Here is a 22523-nt window from a genome sequence, read left to right as displayed (position 1 = left end):
TCTATGTGAAAGAGTTGGATGGACAGAGCCATCATACAAGTGAACACCATAGGTAAGGACACAAAGAGAAGCGATACAGCCTTGATTGTGCTCCGGGAAGACACACCCACCATCACTCTGTGATTCTTGCCAAAGATGCAGAACCAGAATCTATTCATGAGGAAGCATCGGACAAACTCAAGTTGAAAGACATATTACAAAATAACGGTCCTGCAGTCTTCAAAAGTGTTAGGATCATAGGGCCAAAGAACCATTAAATAATTGTTCCATCCTGTAGAAGATCAAAGAGACTGGAGAACACATTGCCATGTGTCATGCCATGCATCTGAGCTAGGTCCTTTTGTGACGAAAGACGTTGTTGGGAAAGCTGAAGGAACTTAAATAGGGTCCATGCATCAGATGGCAGTGACAGAGAGATGTGGACTTCCCAGCGTTGGCAGGTGTCTTGTGGTTATGTAGGAGAATGGTACTGTAGGAAATACACACTGAAGCATTTGGGGTGATGGGGCATCAGATTGGCAACTTACCTCTAAATGGCTTAGCAAAAAAAAAATAATTCTCTATACTCCATTTGCAACTTATTGGTAAGTCTGTTATTGTTTCAAAATAAAAGTTACAAAATATATTAGTGATTACACTTCAGGTTGAAAATGTGTTAAGGAATACCATCCATAATTTTCAGTTATTAATTAAATTTCCTCAATTAGGTGATATATCATAGTCTGAGAATGCCTTCTACTTCAAGGCAAATACTGGTAAAAATGAATTTCCTGAGAACAATGAACCCTCTTATGCAGCAGGGAAGGAGAATATGGATTTATCTTAAGTGAATATTTTGATTAAGAGATAAGTTCTACGTGCTATCAGTGGATTGCCAATGTTCAAAGAAATAAAATGAAACAAAAACTTCTTAATATGGATCTGTGCTAAACAAAATGCACTCCTCCTTTGACGGCTTAGAAGGCAGGGTGATACTGACTATCGTTTGTGGGCAACCTCTTTCTTCATATCAGGACAGTACCCTTTATTTTACAGATAGTGTTACATTCAACAATTACACTGCAGCAATGCAACCACCAAATTTGTAACATTCTAATTTATATATACCATGCATAAAAAGATTCAATAAAGTGTTTTTCTGGAACCTCAAACCAGTGGTATTTTTAAGTTATATTTCCAACAGTGGCCAAGGGTACTGAAAGCTCCTTTCTTCATTACTGTGATGTTTACCTACAAACCTCCCATTTCAAATCTGTTCGCATGTTCCACCTTTCCCAGCTCTTGGAATTACTGTGAAATTGTTTCTGAGAAAATGGGAAATGGACTTCATGTTATTCTGTTATTTTGGGTGTTGTTCCTTTATAAAATACTATGGAGTGAAGCATTTTTATTCTTTGTGCTATTCTAGAATTACCCCATCTCTGGCTGTTTGCTGATAAGATGTATTTTTCTTTGTCAGTTTTTGAAACTGAGTAAATAAAAATTTAAGATTCCATCTTTCCCACTTTTTTTTTTTTTAACCAATGCAGGAAAATAAATTTTTTTTTTTTTTTTAAAAACCCAGCTCAATAAAGAATACAGTATTCAGTGACCCGCAATACATAAAGTTCTTCATGCAGCACTTCCTTTTCCCTTTTTTGTTTTAACCCTATTTGATGCTTACCGACAGGTATTAAAACTTCTGAAATATTTTTTGTCCTATTACATCTGCACCTTCACTTATTCCTGAAGGAGCAGAAAGGATAAGTACAAAGTGTTCAAGGGATGTGTTCCAGGGTACCTCAAATGGTGAAAGTGCTGTGAGCCATGGCATATTTGAGTGTCTGACTGCTCATATGAGAAGGGATTTCCCACAGTTATTTTCAGCATGTAAAGTAGCTGAGCAAATTGTTTTCTCATTTCTACTGCAAAAATATGCCCACCACCCTGACCCATATGTGAACACCTAATGTTGAGCTTAACAGCTCAAATAAATGAGAAGATGGAAGAGTGGAATTTAGAGGAGAAAGGAGAAATGCCCCACAGACATCCTCAGGAGAGGCTCTGAAGTGCAGAAACAGGAAGTGAAGGCTGGGGTAGACATAATATACACAGGGGTGTTTCTTGCACTTCATCCCAGGCAAGGCTGGATTGTTCTTTTGAGCAGAAGGGTAGTTTCCAGGGGCTAGGGGTTGGGGGAAACCGGGAAAAGTTGGTTAAAGGCTGCAGGCTTTCTGTGATACGATGAATAAGTGCTGGGGATGTAATGTACAGCGTGGGTGGTGATAGATGTGTTCATTAATCTGAATGTGACAACCATTACACAATGCATACATCTAGCAAGTCATAATGTTGCACACCTTGAATACATACCACCTTCATTTGTCATTTAAATATTTTAAAATTGGCCAGGCGCAGTGGTTCATGCCTGTAATCCCAGCACTTTGGGAGGCCGAGGCGGGCGGATCACGAGGTCAGGAGATCAAGACCATCCTGGCTAACACGGTGAAACCCCGTCTCTACTAAAAATACAAAAAATTAGCTGGGTGTGGTGGCGGCGCCTGTGGTCCCAGCTGCTGGGGAGGCTGAGGCAGGAGAATGGCATTAACCCGGGAGGCAGAGCTTTCAGTGAGCCGAGATCGCGCCACTGCACTCCAGCCTGGGAGACAGAGTGAGACACCATCTCAAGAAAAAAAAAAAAATTTAAATAAACATAAAACACCCACCTTCATTCTCTCATTGGATTGGTTACTGGCTGGCCTCTGTCTGTGTCTCAGGTGGTGCAGGTTCCTAGCATGTGTCAAAGGCAATGCAGAGGGGAGCCATATGGCCTTCCTCCTCCTCCTCCTGGGAGCGGGCGCTTCTTAGTCATATCCAAATGAGCCGGGGTGAAACGCTAGCCCACTGTGTAAAATCAGAGGCCACTGCCTCTACAGTCAGTGTGGACAAAGGATGCTTAATGAATGCAGGTTTTCCTGGCTACTCTTAATGAATGCGATGTTATAAGCAGTAGCAGATGAGCACTGAAAAAAGGGATCCCCAGAAAGCTTTCCAAAGGAGAGAGACTACTACAGACCCAAGAGTAAGCCTTCACTTCCACCTCAAGTTTCCAAATGAAATAGCACATCAAGTGAACGAAAAACTGCTTTCTCAGACCCAGAAGGGCTTAGGTGACCTGTGCCTAAAGTTCCTTTAGAATGGCACAGTGCTGTCACAACTGTGATTTTCTCAGCCCCACTGCATTTTATGCCCTGGCTGCATTTGTTGCAGTTGATCCCCACAGAGCAAATTAAACGTGCTTTTAATAGGTAAAACAGAGAACATTAGGAATAGCTCCAAATCATCCTCATGTTTGTAGGTGTACATCATGAGAAATCAGACAGCTTTTAAAATGCTTTTAACTAAATAGAATGGCTTCTTTGAAATGCTATTTATTAGTAAGGCAAAATGTATTGTTGTAGCATGTTAAAGAATTACTATATCTTTTAATGCTCATAGACCTGATAGAAAATTTTAAAATGAAGAAAATTTTTACCTTTGTAAAGAGGGTTTTGAATGTCAAGGTAGAGCGAAGGTGGGAACAAACTATGAAATTAATCGTATAAGTTACTTTACTATAAAAATGAGTGCTGAATTGTAACATATAAGAATACCTTTTGATCATCAAAATTATACCACCAATCAGCAATCGCAAAACAGATTTGTCACATCCAAGTTTCCTGCTACCATTACTTTTGCGGTTGCTAATTGCTAAGTGACTGTGGATCCCACCAATGGCAGTAGAGCGGGGCTAGCTCCTCAGTGTTGTAGGGGGTCAGCCTCAAGGGGCAGAAAGAGAACAGCTGCAGGTACCACACTACACACACCCTGAATGGGCCAGCAGCACCCGCCTCAACCCCTGGTGGGATGTGGAAAGTCATTCTCTGAGGATGTGAGGTGCACCCACCTGCCAGACCAGGTGCTCCTTGCCTCCCGGCGTTGCAGACAGGCAGACGCTAAGCACGATGGTGTGGGAGGAGGAGGTGAGGACACTGGCAATGATGGCGTCTCGCATGTTGAAGGGCAGCATGGTGTACACCACGAAGATGATGAAGAGGAAGAACGATACCTATGGGCAGAGAAGAAGAACAATGAGAGTCACAAATATTCTGGTTTCTAAGAGCCTTCTGTTTCCATCCCATTAAAGGCTGCATAGAACAGCATGAGACATGCTCATTTAAGAAATAATCTGTGAACAAAATAGGGCAGTCGATGCAAATAAGTTCACTGGATTACAATAACAGACTAATCGTTGCGATGGAGAAAAGTTTGTTTTCAAAATTTTGGGACTTCACTTTGGTATCCAAACCACTCCATGAGTATGGATGCAAAGCTGGTCCTAAACTATCAGGGTTCTGTATCTTTGCTTTAGAACACGCACTTAGGATTCTTGAAGTGATCTACCAAACTGCAAAGGGAGACCCATGGAGGAGGGACAGGCATCATCAGGGACGGGCGGGGACAGGGGAGACCCATGGAGGAGGAAGACGTGCCATCGAGGGGAGTTAGTAAAAGCAGATGCTGAGAGCACAGGTATGTAACAAACAAAACAAAACAGTCTGCGGATGGCTCAGCTGCCGTGGAACTCAGTGTGGCAATTCCCCAAGAAGTTAAACATACACAGTGGTTCTACTCCCGCGTACATTTCCAAAAGAATTGAAAACAGGTACTGAAACAGATACATGTACACCCATTTCATAATAGCATTTTCTAGTAACCTCAAGGTGGAAACACAAATGTTCATTACAGGATGAATAAACAACATGTGGTATATCCACACGATAGAAAATTATTCAGCCTTAACATGGAGTAAGGTGACAATTCATGCTACCATACAGAGGAACCTCGAAAACATGGTAAGTGAACAAAATCTGGGCAAAAGACCTCATAGTGTATGATTCCATTTACATCAAATATCCAGAATAACTAAACCCATAGGGATGGAAAGCAGATTGGGGGTTGCCAGTAGTTGGGGGAAGGGGACTGGGTGGGGAATGGAGAGTAGCTGCTGACTAGGTACACAGTTTCCTTCAGGGATGATGAAAAATTCTCTAAAACTAGATTAGGTATTGGTTGCACAACGTTGGGAATGCCACCTTAATTGGGTAATTTATGTTGTGTGAATTTCAGCTCAATCAAAACAATCAACATGAAACCTCTCAAAGAAATGTTTGGCATGAAAAAGAAAATGGTTTAGTAGGTAACAAGAAAAAAAGATCACTTTTATCATAAAAAGAGCAGAGACAGAACATCAAAAAGGATGAAAGGTGAACAATCCAGTTGGAAGGGACTGAGGTCAGGAAAATAGGGAACGGGACATGTGGCCAGCTTCCCACGCGTCTCTTGACTCCAGACGGAAGGGAAGCTAAGGAAAGTGTGCCCCATTTTCACAGTGTGACCTGTGTCACCTGAAGGGGACGCTCAGGCGCTGCACAGCTGGAAGGATGTGGTGCAATCACGCCAGCGCTTCTGGTACCAAGTCTGGACGTGAGCTCCTGAGAAGAATGTGGGCAATGAGCCGGGCTCCCGACGGAGTTAAAGGGGGAAGCCTGGGAGAACACCAGGCTTCTTCCCTCCTGGGAATCTGCACCACGTATTACCACCTGAAAAGAAGCATCTGTCACCACTTCACTATTCCAGGGTGGTGTCTGATCAGCTGTATTTGTGTAATTGTCATACACAGAAGAGCACAGGGAAGATTAAGGAGACATAGCCTAAAAAAAAATGTGGGTCCTCAAAAGGCCCTCTTCTATTTGGCACTCCACGCTTTTTGGAACAGGCTTGCTGAATGAATGCTTGTTAAGGCACTTCGACCTGAAGAAGCATTCATTCTGCAAGCCTGTGTGAAGCTCCTGTGAATGCAGCCAGGTTCTGAAGGTGGAGGGCGCAGGACAGAGCCCCGGCTCTCAGGGGCCTCAGGGTCCAGCAGATGAGACAGTCATGCACGTAGCTGTCATCTAGTAGTCTGTGTCCTGAGAGAAGGGCACCTGCTCTCACTGTGAGGAGACGACCGGGTGGACGCTGAAGTACCTTCTCTAATTCTTGTGAGTCCAGCCGTCTCGGGACGACAGCCAGGAGAAACCCACTGTGAGTGGGAAAAATGACCCGGAATCCTCATCAGGAAGCCCAGATTGGGCATGGACCATCTGCTTCATGCCCCCGTCTCCTCCCATTCAATCTATATTTAAAAGGGCCCTCAGGCCAAAAATTGTGGGGGAACACATTGCCATAGCAATATTTTTTTTCTGGTAAATATTTTTTCTTTCACCTCTTTAAAAATAAAGGCTCTGAAGGTTTTTTCAGTAAAGCATTATTATTTAGCATCATATGCATTCCACTTGTTCCATTCCATATTTGGGACGTGAAACCAAGGCAAAAACTATTGTCTTAGACCGTTTATGTATAAAAATGCAAAGTTTGGCTAGGAAGACATATCAGGCATGCCTTTGGAGGGACTTGTAGTAAGGGATGCTTTATCTACACAGACAGGCTGGCGCACCTCCCTCACTTCATCTTCCCAAGGAAGGAATATGCATGAATTCTAGCCCCAAAAATTATCTTCCAAAACCACTGATAGCTAGCAGCAGCACTCACTGGGAGTTTGCTGTGCAGATCCCTTCCCAGGTCTCCAGCAAGTCTGACTGAGAACCACTGAACTATCAGAAAAGCTTCTTTAGGAATGGGAAAATCAATGGTTGTGTACTTACAGCTTATTGAGCAAATGAAATTCACTTTGGAATCTCTGTATTACCCTCCCAGTTTACAGAAAGTATGCTCGATTAAGATACTGTTTTTTCGACACATAACATTTATGTAAAATCTTATATCCCATAACGGGTATTACATGAATAGTTTCAGGTACCAGAGTTGACAATTACAAAAGAGAACCTCTCTTTTATGATTACATATTTGCTTCTATGCAAAAACCTTTAGCATTTCTTTAAAATTATCACTTTCGAGTAGCTTAATTTCGGATAACTTTAAAATTCTAATACCATCTCCATTAAAATATACTTCTGCAAATATTTTGAGCCTTGAAATGGAAGTCTGTGGAAGACTTATCCACGATAACCAAATGGAAAACAGATCTTCAGTTTTCTGAACACAGGAGCCCCTGTTAAGTATTCTTCATGAGATGGCAAAATTAATTTTCAAAGGTCAATTGTGCAAATTGCATTAAATCAAATCAGAGGTTTTAGTGGTAGTATTTCGGGAGTTTGGCTAGTGGTGCTTGGGGAGTGTGCGGCGGGTGGGACAGTGAGGAAGAAAGTCAACTACAGCTTCGAGTCCCATAGGGAGAATGTTCTTCACTCCTTATTAATCCCAAAGAGTTCTCATTTTTTTTAAGCCTGCTTTCCAATGCAACTTCAAACAGGGCCATATGTAAAACTAAAATGGATTTGGCACATGTAAAGAATGTGTGGGTAAAAAGCTCCAGAAAGTCGAATGCTACCTCTTGGGTTTCCATGTTACCATGGGGACATCTCCCATGGCTGAGATTCCCCTTAGATATAGCTCTGTCCAGAGGGTAAAGAGGGCAGAGCCAGGGATCTCATTCCTGTGATCCTGCACAGAAACCCCAAGTTTGCACAATAGCTGAGGCGTCTGCACTCATTCCAATAAAACAGTTCCAAGTGTGTCTCTTAAGTCCAGCTCCACACTTGCCTTTTGCAAGACATGCCTATCTTCCTACATATCTTCTACTTGCATCTCAAGCTTCACAAGTTTCAAATCAACCAAGAGCTTCTTTATGTTTTTAAACCTGTTTGTCTTGCAGGATAACTCAAGTCTGCCCATGATGGCTCTGTCTCCAATAACCCAGGTGCAAATCCTTGAAAGTCACCTTTGAAAATTCTCTCCTCGCACCCACACTCAAAAACACGGTCTTCTCATTTTAGGATTCCAGACCAGTGGGTTATCTCTGTCTGTCTGCTTCTCTCCATCCTGAACTCACTGAGCTGGTTCCTGGCATTTCTGTTTGTTAGGAAATACGATTTTATACTCTTTCCCTCTATGCCCTGCTGCCAAAACAAGGGAAGCAGAGTGTGTACCCTTCTCCTTCGTGTCCACTCCATGCCTTTCTCCAAGCCTTGGGTAACCATCAGGACTCTACAAAAAACCATTGCTTTCTTCTTTCTGGCCATGTAATGTAATTGCACTTCACTGTTGTCATTTCAGTTAGGTGAGAGGCGAGTGGAAACTTTAAAAGCTCGCGCACTGTTAGCCATGTCCTCCTCCCTCCCTGGCAACCATGGAAACATGGAGTTGAGGCTTCTCCCAGTCTAGGTCCCCACGTGAGCAGTACAGCCTCTCAGCTGACCTACACAAACCTGTGTTCACGCGAGTGGTTGACAAACCTTTGTGATGTTAAGCCCCGAATTCCTAAGCACAGTTCAGCTGGTCCTGTTACCAAGCTTATAGAAACACACATGCACGCTCATGGGATGTCTTACTGATGTCATATTTATAATAATTGGGTGCTTTTATATATAATACCCTGCAATTTGCATTTTGTTCCATTAACTATATATCATGGGCCTCTTTCCAGGTCTATAATCACAAATATATTATTTACTTTTTACTAGCTGCAAAATGTTCCATGGCAATGGGTACATCATCTTTGACTCTAGTATTTCCCCACTGATGCTCTCCCTCCTGGCAGGATGTGTGCCCTTGTCTAACTGCTGCAGTAATGCTCCTTCAGTTCTTCCTTGCTCCAACACCATTCTTTCTCTAATCCAGATGGCATTCTACTGCCAGATTCATGATTCTGAATGCACAGGTCTCATGTGTTTCTTCCTTGGATGAAAACCTCCTGTAGCTTGCCTCATACCACCTGCACGAAATGGAAAATCCTCCCCTGCCTCCACCCACACCCTCTAGTCCTCTTCATTCTCTTTACTTATTCAGAGCATTTACAGTCCCCATTTATTTGTTAATTTTCTCCCCTCACATGGGTAAGCATAGTGACAAAACCAGGAAGTTGATTCACTCATAGCCAAGACCCCAATGCCCAGGACAGTATGGCAGATGCCCATCACATATGGCAGATGCTTCACTGAATATTTGCTGTCTGCAGGAAAGACTATTATGCATCCTAATATGAACCAAGCCATAACCACCTCATTAGCATCTACTTACCAAATGCTTCTCTAAAAACATTCCAACATCCTCCTTGTTCCAACTGGACTTGCCATTAGCTATAGACATGTTAATTTTCAAATTACCATTTCTCTATTTAGTAGATCAATTACATTGAATCACTCAACTGGACAGACATTTGTCAGATGCCTGTGGCAGGCAACAGCAGATACTGGGTTGAATCAGGAGCAGCCTCAGTTTGGGCGGCCCCTGTTCTCAGCCTAGAGAAGCTGGCCCCTTGCAAATCCCCCACTCAATTCTCTTGACTCAGCACATCTGCTCCTGCCTATCCCAAAACACAAGATCTTCCAAAGAAGGCCAATTTTGAAGAGTTTGATATAATGAAAACTCAACTAAGCAAGGAGAACATGAACACTGTCACCACTTTTTCATGAAGAAAGCTCTTTTGTGGAACCAAGTTCAAGCTCATCTTCTTTCTGGAGGGTGGGCATAACCCCCTCGGTGAGTGTGCAGTAAGAGCTCCTTGTGCTAATGAGATTCTGAGCTGGATTTTTTAAGAGGCAGTATCATAGCTGTGCAGTCAAACAACGGTGGAGTGGAAGGGACCATTTAATCCATCTCTTCCAAGGCAGGCTGCAGAAAGCATAGGACTTGGAAGATGAGCTGCTCCAATGATTTCATGGCTTCTTCAGATCATGCATCAAATGCATTAGCTTCTTAAGGCTGCTGTAACAAATTACCACAAAGTAGGTGGCTTTAAACAACAAAAAAATTTTCTGTCACAGTTGGGAGGCTAAAAATTTTAAATCAAGGTGTCCACAGGGTTGGTTTCTCCCAGAGGCTCTAAGGGAAAATCTATTGCAGATTCTGGTGGCTCCCAGCAATCCTGAGCAAACTCTGATCATTCTGCTGCCATCTTACCTGGCCTTGCTCCCATGTGTCTGTGCCTCTGCACAGCGTTCTCTTCTCCCTGTATCTCTGTCCAAATTTCCCTCTTGCTATAAAGACCCCAGTCATTGGATTTGGGACTGACCCTAAATCCATTATGACTTCATCTTAACCTGATGACATCTGCAAAGACCCTATTTTCAAATAAGGTCACATTCACAAGTACTGCAGGCTAGGACTTCAATATATCTTTCTTGGAGAACATAATCCAACCTGTAACATTAGGTTTATGCTGTAATCAAAGCAGGGTTTAGATCTCAAGTATTTTCTGCCCACTTCACATCCCATGTTCCATTCCTGAGTCAGACATGAAAGGCAAGTGTCTATAATATCAAGGCTACTTACAATTTATAAATCCAAACTAATTTGGTAGAAATATTCTATTTTTACTTTTTGGACATAAAATTACTATGAAAATGGAGAAGAGTTGAGGTACAGCTTAAGCAAAGGTAGACCAGGCTCATGGATAGGTCCTAACTTGATTCTACACACATCAGGTCTATCAGGGTTCCACTCTGTCTCAGGCCTCTACTTCAAGGCCCATGGACTTTCACAGTGTGGCTCAGTCTTTCTTTCACAGTGCAAATATTCCCAAATATGCCAATCATAGATTAAAAGATATTCCCAAACATGTCAATCATAGATTAAAAGATGAAGCTTCTGGTTTTCTCTTTCAAATGGCTCTCAACTTTAATATACAAATGGAGTGTTGCCATTTGTTGCATTCTCCCCTGGATGTATAAACAAGTAGAATCATCAGCAAGCTAATCAAGATTAGGTACAGAAAGAAAGCACAGCGGTTCTGTGGAGAACACACCATCAGAGAACTATTTCCTATTTTTGTTAGGCTAGTAAATTAAAGGAAATAACATCTCAGTGAACATAATGTATTTTATAACCAAAGGCAGAGCAATTAAAATCATTTTTCTCTCCAAAAAATCTAAGAAATTAGAAATACCATAGTATTTACAGTAGTAACTTAATTTTCAAAGACACAGATTTTACCAAAAACCATAGGAATTATACCTTCCAACAATAGTACCGGGGTATAGTTCTTAAACATTGTATCTTATTGTTATTGCAGAATACAACCAGAAATGCCAAAATTTAGTAAATATTGTCTGAGGAAATTTAGAATTTTTAAATACATTAATCTAATTGAGCATTCTTAATGGTAAGTTACGTCAGGCCTCTGAGCCCAAGCCAAGCCATCACATCCCCTGTGACTTGCACATATACGCCCAGATGGCCTGAAGTAACTGAAGAATCACAAAAGAAGTAAAAATGCTCTGCCCCGCCTTAACTGATGACATTCCACCACAAAAGAAGTGAAAATGGCTGGTCCTTGCCCTAAAGTGATGACATTACCTTGTGAAAGTCCTTTTCCTGGCTCAAAAATCTCCCCAACTGAGCACCTTGTGACCCCCACTCCTGACCACCAGAGAACAACCCCACTTTGACTGTAATTTTCTTTTACCTACCCAAATCCTATAAAATGGCCACACCTTTATCTCCCTTCGCTGAATCTCTTTTCGGACTCAGCCCCCCTACACCCAGGTGATTAAAAAGCTCACACAAAGCCTGTTTGGTGGTCTCTTCACACGGATGCGCATGACAAATTCTAAGTTCAAAGTAATGTATTCTCATTGGATGTCATCTATATCTCAAAGAATTGATGACTTTGAGAATATTGATGACTTTGATACCATTTACTAATCAGGAACACTGTTTAAATTTTTTGGAAACATAACTAGAAAGCTGTATAGTAGAAATGTACTTTAACATTTTCCATAACCAAATCTGTAAAACAATAAATATGTTTTCACCTAGATGATTATTTTCTTATCTTGTTCCTTGATAATACTTCACACAAGGATTACTCTGAGTCACAAATATATTTTTATACAAACATCACAAACTGTGTAAAGGCATCTTCTGTTTAACTGGGGGAACCTCATTCATCCCAATGTCTTATGCTAAACTGTTCACTGGCTCAGTTCTAAGGTCTAACTCCTAATTCCCACATTCATATACTATAGTGGATTACACAGACCTAATGACCAAATTGTTGTTAATATAATTTACAGGAAGACATGACATAGAGACTCTAAATTACCAAAACAGGCCTGGAGTATGTGGATGCAGTTTTCACAAGGGATATTTTATGCCCCAACTCCAATGAATCTCTGTCCTTCGTGTACTCTCTCCCATCTCATTTAATGAAACCCCTAGTCCCCAAACCTAGGAAGTGTTCTTAATAGTTTTCTCTTCCTCATTCTTTCCACCCCTACAAAAACATCCAGAGCCCATCTACTCCCTCCTGCCTGTGGTTACAACATCATCCAAATCACATGATCATCCCTGGATTCCTGCAACAGCATCCAAATAGCCTTTCTTACACCAGTGTCCCCTAGAATGAATTTTACGCACAGAAGTCAAAGCAATTTTTTAAAAAGTTAAATCTGATAACAGTAATCCTCCTCTGTTTATAGCCCTCTGATGGTTTTCTTTTCTTTTCTTTTCTTTTTTGATGGAGTCATGCTCTGTCGCCCAGGCTGGAGTGCAGTGACGTGATCTCGGTTCACTGCAACCTCTATCTTCCAGGTTCAAACAATTCTCCTGCCTTAGCTTCCTGAATAGCTGGGATTACAGGTATGCACCACCACGCCCAGCTAATGTTTGTATGTTTAGTAGAGACGGGGTCTCACCAGACTAGTCTTGAACTCCTGGCCTCAAGTAATCCACCCACCTCAGCCTCCCAAAGTGCTGGGATTACAGGTGTGAGCCACAGTGCCTGGCCCCTCCAATGATTTTCTGTAACACTTAGAATAAATTTGAAGTCCTTATAATGCCAATAAGGGTCTCTCATGATCTAGTCCTGGTGCTATCTCCAGTCTCGCATCCTATCAACTCCCATCACCGCCATGTTCATACTCCCTCCACACCGGCCCTCCTGCTGGTCCCTGAGGAACCGCAAGGCCTTTGCAATGGTTGTTTTTCTGCCCCAAAGTCCTTCCCCAAATCTTTCCTTGGCTGGCTGTTTCCTGTCATTCAAGCCTTACCACTCAATTGTCACCTCCCCAGAGAGAATCCCCCGATCTCCCTATCTAAAAAAACCTTTCGTTTTCTTTCTTGCTAATCACACTACATTTTTTTTTTTTTTTTTTTTTTTTGAGACAGAGTCTTACTCTGTCGCCCAGGCTGGAGTGCAGTGGTGCGATCTCAGCTCACTGCAGCCTCTGCCTCCCGGGTTAAAACAATTCTCCTGCCTCAGCCTCCTGAGTAGCTGGGACTACAGGTGCACGCCACCACACCCAGCTAATTTTTTTGTATTTTTAGTAGAGATGGGGTTTCAGCATGTTGGCCAGGATGGTCTCAATCTCCTGACCTTGTGATCTGCCCGTCTCGGCCTCCCAATTACAGGCGTGAGCCACCACACCCGGCCCCTACATTCTTTATATCATTATTGCAATTAGAATATTTATTTCTACATCTTTCTTTATATTTTTGAAATTTTGTATCTTCTGTCTTCCCCCATACATATGCAGGCTCTATGGGACAAGGACACTGTTGGGATGCATCCCTGCATCTGCAAATTCTACACAGCACCTAAAAAACCTCAACGCAGATTTGCTGAAAGAAGGAAGGAAACACCTCAGGTGTAGTTATACTTGGAAGTTATGAGCAGGGAAGCCCCAAGGAGGCTGACTGAGCAGAGGCAGGTTCTCAGCGACGTGGAAGTCCAGGGCATGTGTCGGGTGCTGCACACGTGTTAATTCCCTAGTGCCTCAGGCAGCACCTCGATGGCAGTCATTTTATCCCTGCTCATCTTAACCTCTCTTCAGTAACAGAGTATCATAACTCTTCATTTCATATTCTTCACTAAAAGATCCACGCACACTATAAGTAAGTAAAACCACCTTAGAAGAAGTAATGAAAATTAAATCAACTCCTTTGCATCCACCGTATGTTCTGTACGTGTGTTAACCTAGGTGTCATGACTTTTACCTGCAGAGATGCACTGTCTGCCCTTTTCTCCCAGTTCATTGAGAGAGTGGGAGGTACCAGCATCCTCAACATTTCCCATGATTTCCTGGAACAACAATGACCCTGCATCCTATTTGATTTTGTGGAGCTTGAGATCTTTGTTAACACCAAGTATGGTGCTTGGGCCCGAGCCTGGTCATGCCTGGGAGCTTGTTAGGAATACACTCTCTTGGATCTCACCCTAAATGGACTGAATTAGACTCTGTGGTAACCCTGCTTCCCAGGTGCTGTGCCTGTGACCCACACCGCTGCAAAGGGTTGTCAGCGAGTCCCGTGATCAGAGTTACTCTTGCTATAGTGACAGCCACTGCAGGGGAGTTTCCAATATTCCAACCAGATACATAGGACAAGGATCATGCATTCAGCTCTGCCATGCAGTTCTACTCAAGGTCTGGTGCTAAATAAATGTTGACTAAATCAATGAATCAGTGAACTAGGAAGAATGATTATGCATCTTTTAACTTGGTTATTCGTTTCTATTTCTTGACACCTCCAAACCAAGCCGATTTTAAAATAAAAACCATTGAAAAGATATATATTTCCTTTAAATTTCATTTCTACTTAATAAGAAAAAGGACCACACCAACAATTACAGAGGACATGAGACTCTGGCCTTTTTCAGACCTTCTCTGTGTCATCATTACCCCATTCTGCTGCTTCTGTTTTACTGATGGAGAGCTCTTGTTGCAGAAAAGGTAACCAAACTGTCCGTTTGCGTCACCAAATAATAACTCTTACTCAATACCTGACCATTTTAAGTAGAATGCCATCTTTCTTACTGTGAAAAGCATAATTGGAAATTCTTGGAAATCATAATTCAAGATAAAAGCTCAGGAACATGTTGATGACTAGATTGTAAAAAAGATTCTATCTTTCCCATACAGTTAGCTTAGGCTTAGAATATCAACTCTATAGAATGTGAAAATATTTCTTTAAATGTTATATTATTAAGCGAAAGAATACATATTATGTTCTTTGAAGGAAAGCCAGGGCTTCAAAAGAGTAATGATCAAATCATGAATCACTGGGTAGCTTTCATTCTTCTTCTGAAAATGTTATTCAGAGTTAGAGAGATTGATGATGGAATCAGAGGTAAAACAATAACTTTCACTGTGCTTTTTTAAATTTAAAATAGGTAGGAGGTATGTCATACATTTTTAAAAGCTTGAGAAAAAGAATAGTAGGATATAACATTAACAAAAATCGGTGTCCTGAGGGAATGCAGACAGCTGACTGTCTTCTCCAGCTCTCCATCTGTTCTGAACCCTCAGTCTCTACGCTGGGCAGAAGGACGGTGGCTGTGGATTCCGGCCCTATTTCTCCTCCTCTTCTCCTAATCCTGATTCCTTCTTTTGCTGTGAATATCCATGTACCATATATGTCATCTTCCCTCTCCATTCACCATGCATGCATTCATTTATTCACCAGTACTGATTTTAACTCTACAATATACAGGCATTTTCTTAGCTATTATTGATAACACAAGGACCCCGCTCTCAAGATCTCTGAAGTTTCCCAGAATGAAGCCCTATCTCCAAGCTTGTCCATTTATTTTCTGTACCTTCTTTTTTTCCCTCACACAAACATTACAACTTCAGGATCTCTCTGAAAGCCTAATTTGTTTAGTTAAAGTCTGCAAACCTTCTGCCAATAATTAACAAACAACTGTCTTATGACTGAATGTGGGCTCTCATCTCCATCTTCATAGTTAAAGCAAACTCTGTTCCTTGGGCCTGGAATAATAGTGCACTGTTCCCACATAGTACTCCTGTGTCCCCCAGTACCTATTCAGATTGTGAAAGACTTCTTTTGGAGGGGGTTCTCTTGGCCAACATGAGGATGAAAACACAACGGTGCCTTCTTGCATTGTCCTCAGTTTCCTAATGTAGAAGATGTGGTGGAATGCCTGATCAGCCCACAGTTCTTTCTCCTTCCTCACCTGGCCATGGAACCCGGCAGGTGGAGTGTGCTCCTCACCCACCTGAGCGTGGACCTGGCTGTGTGACTCACATTGAGTAACAGAATATGGGAGGCAGTGATACCTTGCCAGTTCAGAACTGAGGCTTTCAGAGGCCTCAATCCATATTTTTGCCAGCCCTCATGGAGCTCTGACTTTCCACAATGAGGCAGTTGTGGTCCAGAAAGTTGCATCTCTTCAACTGAGTCCTGGATTAAAGACACCTGGAGCAGATCTGGACCCAAACCAAATTCCGGAGTTCATCCTTCCTGCTGAGCTTGTGGAGAAGGCGAAAAGAGATCAGACAAACTCAGCCGACCTGAAGACTAGTGAGTGTGAAATATGAAATAAATTACATTGCTATAGCCACTGAGATTTGCGGCTTGTTATTCAGCATTATTTATCAGAGCAGAAACCTAACTAATACAACAACTTTTGTCAGAAGTAAGGTGCTACTGTAACAGAAACCTGAAAATTGGTAATTATGCCAGTGACTGCCAAAAAAGGACTCAGGCAAAATGTTAATCCATTGGAAAAATAATTGGTAAACACAGCTTCTAAGATAGCCATTTACCAATAATGCCCAGGCATCCCAAGCTCTTTGAATTGTATGATAAAGTCTTTAGAAACATCAGAAGAACTGAAAAAAGTGAAATATTACACAAGTATCTCTCAGTACATAGAAAAAAATGTGTCTACCTGAAAATATTTTATAAGCGGGCTTTACTGGCAAGTTTTTTTTTTTTTTTTTTAATTTTACAACTGGGAAAAACAAGGTACTGAGGGGTTAAGTAGTCGTCTAAAGTTATAAGGCAACATAGAAAGAGGCCATGATCTGCTGAAGTCAAACATTATTCCTACATAATCCCTGAAGGTTAATGGAATACCATGAGGTAAGCTCACTCAGTACACGGGGTATTGACGTCATTCAAAATACAAACAACCTTGAGAATCTCTCTGCCCTAACAAAAACACCTCGTTCCAACACCAGGAGGTCCTTTTCCTTAAAAATTACCTTTCTCATCAAATGCAAAGAAAGAAAGTTTATTTGGAAGCAACCAGGTAAGGTAATGTTTATCAGAAAGTGCCTCCTTCTTATTTTTTCTAGTTACATAATTAGGAGAAAATAATGTACCTTTTGATGATTTTTTTAATCATTTATTTCAGAAGGTAGTAAATAACTTTCTACCCTAAGTTTTTACAAAAGTGGCTCTGTTACCATTTTCATCTCTCCCTGGCTCCCTTTTGATGTGCACCAGCAGAACACAAGCCCTCCCGCATGTGAAGAAATCCCCATGCCTCTAACTTGGCATGTAGACATCAGTCAAGAACATGGCAGGCAGATCACGAGGTCAGGAGATCGAGACCATCCTGGCTAACATGGTGAAACCCTGTCTCTACTAAAGAAAAAAAAAAAAAAAATACAAAAATTAGCCAGGCATGGTGGCGGGCGCCTGTAGTCCCAGCTACTCGGGTGGCTGAGGCAGGAGAATGGCGTGAACCCAGGAGGCGGAGCTTGCAGTGAGCCAAGATTGCGCCACTGCACTCCAGCCTGGGCGACAAAGCGAGACTCCGTCTCAAAAAAAAAAAAAAAAAAAAACGCATCACATATTTACCCCTTTGTATCGCAATTATTCCAACTTCACTTTCATTAGTATTCAGATTCAAATTATACAATACACTGCCAATAAATCAAGGATTTATTCTGAGCCCACGTGTTCAAAGAGAAAGTTACAGCACTTAGGTAGCTAGTATTATAAAACAATACACTCGGACTTAGGATTTACTTAAATAGCAATATATTGATGATTCCATCAAAACAATTAATCAATCAAATATTACAGTGCCCTGGCTTTTCTTAAACCATTTTTTTTTTCCTTGGGGAATGGTAACCATGGCCTTCATTTTTATTTATTTTTCTTTTCCTGTTCAAATGCCAGCTGTTTCATCCTACTGTTAAGGACTGGGGATAAGGGAATCTTTGCTGCATGTTTGTGCAGTATATAATAACATAAGTGTTGTATGTATGAGGGTTTTTAACTTTTAAATCACTGGCCTATATATAAAAACATCTAAAAATAGTCTGCGTATTTTATATGCAAAAACTAGTGATACATTTTTGAAGGTATATGATCTTTTTTTAACTTCATTTTTGGCATTCTTCCAACTGTTTACACACTTTGTTGAGTGTTTGGCACCATGCTAGGCTGAATCTATGGCTAACAGACTATGCCATTGGCAAATACTACCTTATTTCTCTTTATGTAAAGGAAAATAGTGATGCGTGAAACAATTTGGAAAATAAGTGATCACGCCCTCAATAACAGGTAGGCTTTGTAGAAGAAATGGTATCCTGGTAAATTGCTTTGAATTATACCATCTCAGAAGTGGGGGTGGGGGGAAAGATAAAGTCTTCATAAAAAAAAAATAAAATGTTATATAAAAGGGCTTTTATTTATATTCACTGTTTTGGTCCTTATGAATATTCATGTCCATATTCTTTTGAAACATTAAATTTATTTAATCTGAAAGGCCAGCACTTCAGATGAGAAAAGCTCATGCAGGGAAAATGAGTGAATTATTCATCTAAAAACAAATATTGTTTTGGGACTCCATTTTATACTTGTGTATTCAACAACGACATAAATCAGCATCTAGTGGAGCAGTGTATTGCAGAATGGGCTCTTACCGCAAAAAGACCCTCCACGTTCTAAATGCCTTTGTTTGTTTTTCTCCTTACTGAAAGAGGACAATCTCAATAGAAAGGATGCATATCCGTGAGCTACGAACACGAATTATTTTAGCATCTGCGTTGGCTCAGTGGGGCTTTCTTGAATTACATAACATCTTCCTGCACAGTCCTCGGCTCCAACCCATCAGGGGGATGGTCGCCTGAATCCTTGTGCTCTCCTCTGTATGTTCATGCCAGTGGGGTCTCTAATGAGCAAGTCTACTGCCTGACAATAATTAAAGCTCCACTGCCTAGTGCACCAGCAGCTCCCTCACATTTCTATGGGACTCCATGGTTTCCACAGGATGTGGTCTTTCTAAGCCTTATTTACACCCAGGATTAAGTTTCAGGGTTATATTACCCTTACGACATGTACCATGCTATTTAAAACAATGAGATTCAATCACTGCTATCATGAAAACCAAAAAAAACTACACACCTTAACAGGCTTTGTATTACTTTAAAATCACTCCAGGCCAGGCATGGTGGCTCGCACCTGTAATCCTAGCACTTTGGGAGGCCAAGGTAGAAGAACTGCTTGAGCCCAAGAGTTTGAGACCAGCCTGGGTAACATGGTGGAACCTCATCTCTACAAAAAATACAAAAATTAGCCACAGAAAGGCGTGGTGGTGTGCACCTGTGGTCCCAGTTACTCGGGAGGCTGTGGTGGAAGGATCACTTGTGCCTGGGAGGTTGAGGCTGCAGTAAGCTGTGATGGTGCCACTGCATTCCATTCCAGCCTGGGTGACTAAATGAGAGCCTGTCTTAAAAAATAAAATAAACCCTCTCTTCCTCTGAATGCAGTAGTATAATTTAAAAATAATAATAATAATAATAAGGCTGCAATTTTCAGTCAGGCATGGTGGCTCACCCCTGTAGTCCCAGCACTTTGGGAGGTCCAGACAGGCAGATCTTTTGAGCCCAGGAGTCTAAGCCCAGCCTAGGAAACACAGTTAAACCCTGTCTTTGCAACAAGCCAAGATCGCACCACTGCACTGCAGCCCAGGCAACAGAGCAAGACCCTGTCAGAAAGAAGAGAAGAGAAGAGAGAAGAGAGAAGAAAGAAGAAAGGAAAAAGAAAGCAAGCAAGCAAGAAAGAGAAAGAAAGAAAACACTTCAAAGATAAGCAGGCATGGTACTTCTTGCTGAACAGTGTTTATTTTTAAGGTGATAACGACTTTGCTATTACCTAAATATTAATAGGTGTATATAAATTCCTGCCTTCATAGGCATTATGTTCCAGAGTTCAATGTTAACTACGGAAATGGGAAAATTTCACACTCTGCATATTTTCACAATTCTATCCCTTTTAAAAGGCAGATGTTGAAAATAGACTCAATTGGTTTTATCAAAAGAATACTGTATTCTAGATTCTGTAACATTTGATATTTGGGTTTGCATTTGAGTCCATTTCATGTTTTTTGTTTGTTTGTTTGTTTCTGGTTCATATGGGATTTTGTCTCTGTCGTTTCACAAACAGGTTCTTCATTTAAGACGTAGCCATGAGCACACATTTAACCCACACCCGGAACAACATGAAGCTCTAGGAGTCGGAATGCCTTCGGCTGATGTTGTTTCTGGAAGCCCACCAGGTGTTTTTCTCAATCCCAGAAGCCAGGGCAGCTGAAATAGCTCTTCAAATAAGAGCACACCTACATCAGGAGCACAGCCAAAACCTCAGTGAAACGTGCCTTACACTGATTGCTTTCTGTGGCGGTAAACTCCCGCAAAGGACAAACCCAGGACAGTGAGCGGGTGTGTCTGCTGCTCTCAAAAACGCCTGTGCTTTCCTGCATTCTGTTTTCTCTCCTTGAAATGCCACCCCTGCCTTCTTTTAAAAAAGTAGTTAAATGATGTTAAAGACTTGCTTTGACTGTGGGTTGAACCAGGTGTCTATGCAATGTGCTCTTGTGGCATGAGTGCCCGCATGCACACTGGCACTGATCTCTACTATCGAAACACTCTTCCATTTCACCACAGCTGTGTGGGCCATGCTTTCTTCCTCTCTATGTTAACAGTCATCGACACAGCTGACGTAACTGTGCGATAGTCCTATGAGTTATTTAATGGATAAGAAAACAGAATCGAGAGGTAAAGCACCTTGTCCAGGTCCCCGCAATGGCAGTCTGGCAGCTTTCTTGCCTCTATGCTCAGCCTAAAACTCACATGCAGTTATTAAACTGACATGACTTTAGGATGAAGCCTGTCTTACTTAAAAAGTTCAAATACATTAATAATCATCTGAAAGAGTACGCAGAAGTAGGGGTGCAAGCCATTGGTTTCTCATTGTCACCTCTACTTATAAACATTCACCTCTGCCTCTGTTGTCATGCACTTGAATGGCCAAGTATTTTAATACCTAATTCACTGCATACTTCTCAGGCACTTCTCAAATCTTGAGAGGAGAGTGTTAAGAACAAAGAAAAGCACTTATATGAGACTGACATGAATTCAGGGGAAATCAAGGAACAAATACTCTGGGTAAAGATGAAGTCCGGTGTGATCAGAGATCATTTCATTTCTTCATTCATTAAACCATATTTATCAAGCACCTTCTGTGTGCCCAGCTCTGCACTCCCTGCTGGCTAACAGGGGGAGCACAGGAAAACGAGTCTCAATCTCATGGAGCTGGGGCTGCAGTAGGCACCAGACAAACAGCTCTGACAAAGGCACAGGAGTTGCAGATTATCTGCAGGACATGCCACAGGAACCCGGAAGGGCAACAGCTTTATCATATTATATAAATACTGTATCAATACAACTGCCTCAGGAAGAACTTTCTGGGGAGAGGAACGATGCCTGCAAAGCCTGGTGCTGGAGATCCTTCACATGGAACGATTTTGCTCTGCTGATATCCATGGACACTGGGTGATTTCACTCGTGTCAAGCACAGTATTGGGAAAAGCTAGATTAGTATCAGGGTCATTCACACTTTTCCTGAAAAGCTTCAAAGGAGCTGCTAGAAAAATGTATGGGTGAATTATCCTGGAAGAGAAGTGTAAAACCATGAATTCACAGAACATGAGCATTCCATTAACCAGTCTTTAATGAACATATATTTGAATGACTCCTAAAGTTAATTTCCTTTGTTGTTAAGCCCACCTCTTTCTCTTGGTACCATCGGGCGTCAGGACCAAGAGATCAGCCCGGAAGCACAGAAGAGGGCCTTGTGATGCTGAGGAAACTGGCAGTCTGAAGCCTGCCTCTCTGTCCCGGGCGACGATGGGAGTAAGAGGTGGCTTCAAGGTGAGGAAGGCAGTGTAAGATGATGGATGCCTTCTCCACTCTCTGGACCAGAGCGGTTTGGTCATCACTTGCTGACAAAAGTGCCCATAGCAGGGGCTGCTCCCTGGCCTCACATGTGGGGCTCAGGTGGGAAACAGCCTCTAATGCTGCCCTGCCTTAATTTGGGGACTGCCACCAAGTAAATAGCATAGTGTGCTTAGGCAGAGGGCGAACACAGTCCCACTTGCATTTGGTGTATGTGGTTTTCATCAGGGATCACATCCTTTTTTCTGATCATCGTTGCGTCTTTGAAGAAGTGTGAATGTAAACACTGCTCTGTAATCACAAGGCACACATCAGGACCAGAGAGCAGCTTTTAATTCATCCACCAGCCTAGCTCCTTCTCCAGGGTACAGTGTGGTTGTGTCTGGTTTCCTTCCCAGGTAGATCAGCCATGTTGAAAGTCTCCCATTGATTGTGAGTAGTAATTCCCCA

At 41.9% G+C, this 22523-nt stretch overlaps 1 protein-coding gene across 2 annotated transcripts in view; it reads right to left on the bottom strand.

The window, feature by feature from the left end:
- The window catches only part of ADCY2 (adenylate cyclase 2), a 426625-nt gene that overhangs the window by 301642 nt on the left and 102460 nt on the right, over positions 1-22523 (bottom strand). For both annotated transcript variants that reach the window (XR_012413577.1, XM_005556577.5), the window contains exon 3: positions 3926-4087. Coding sequence is in view for 1 of the 2 variants with exons in the window: in XM_005556577.5 (XP_005556634.2) it covers positions 3926-4087 (162 nt within the window). In the remaining variant the exon portion in view is untranslated. The remainder of the gene's footprint in view (positions 1-3925; positions 4088-22523) is intronic.

The sequence above is a fragment of the Macaca fascicularis genome, chromosome 6, assembly GCF_037993035.2.
Source record: "Macaca fascicularis isolate 582-1 chromosome 6, T2T-MFA8v1.1".
Classification (NCBI taxonomy): Eukaryota; Metazoa; Chordata; class Mammalia; order Primates; family Cercopithecidae; genus Macaca; species Macaca fascicularis.
This window is presented reverse-complemented; position numbering and strand designations above follow the sequence as displayed.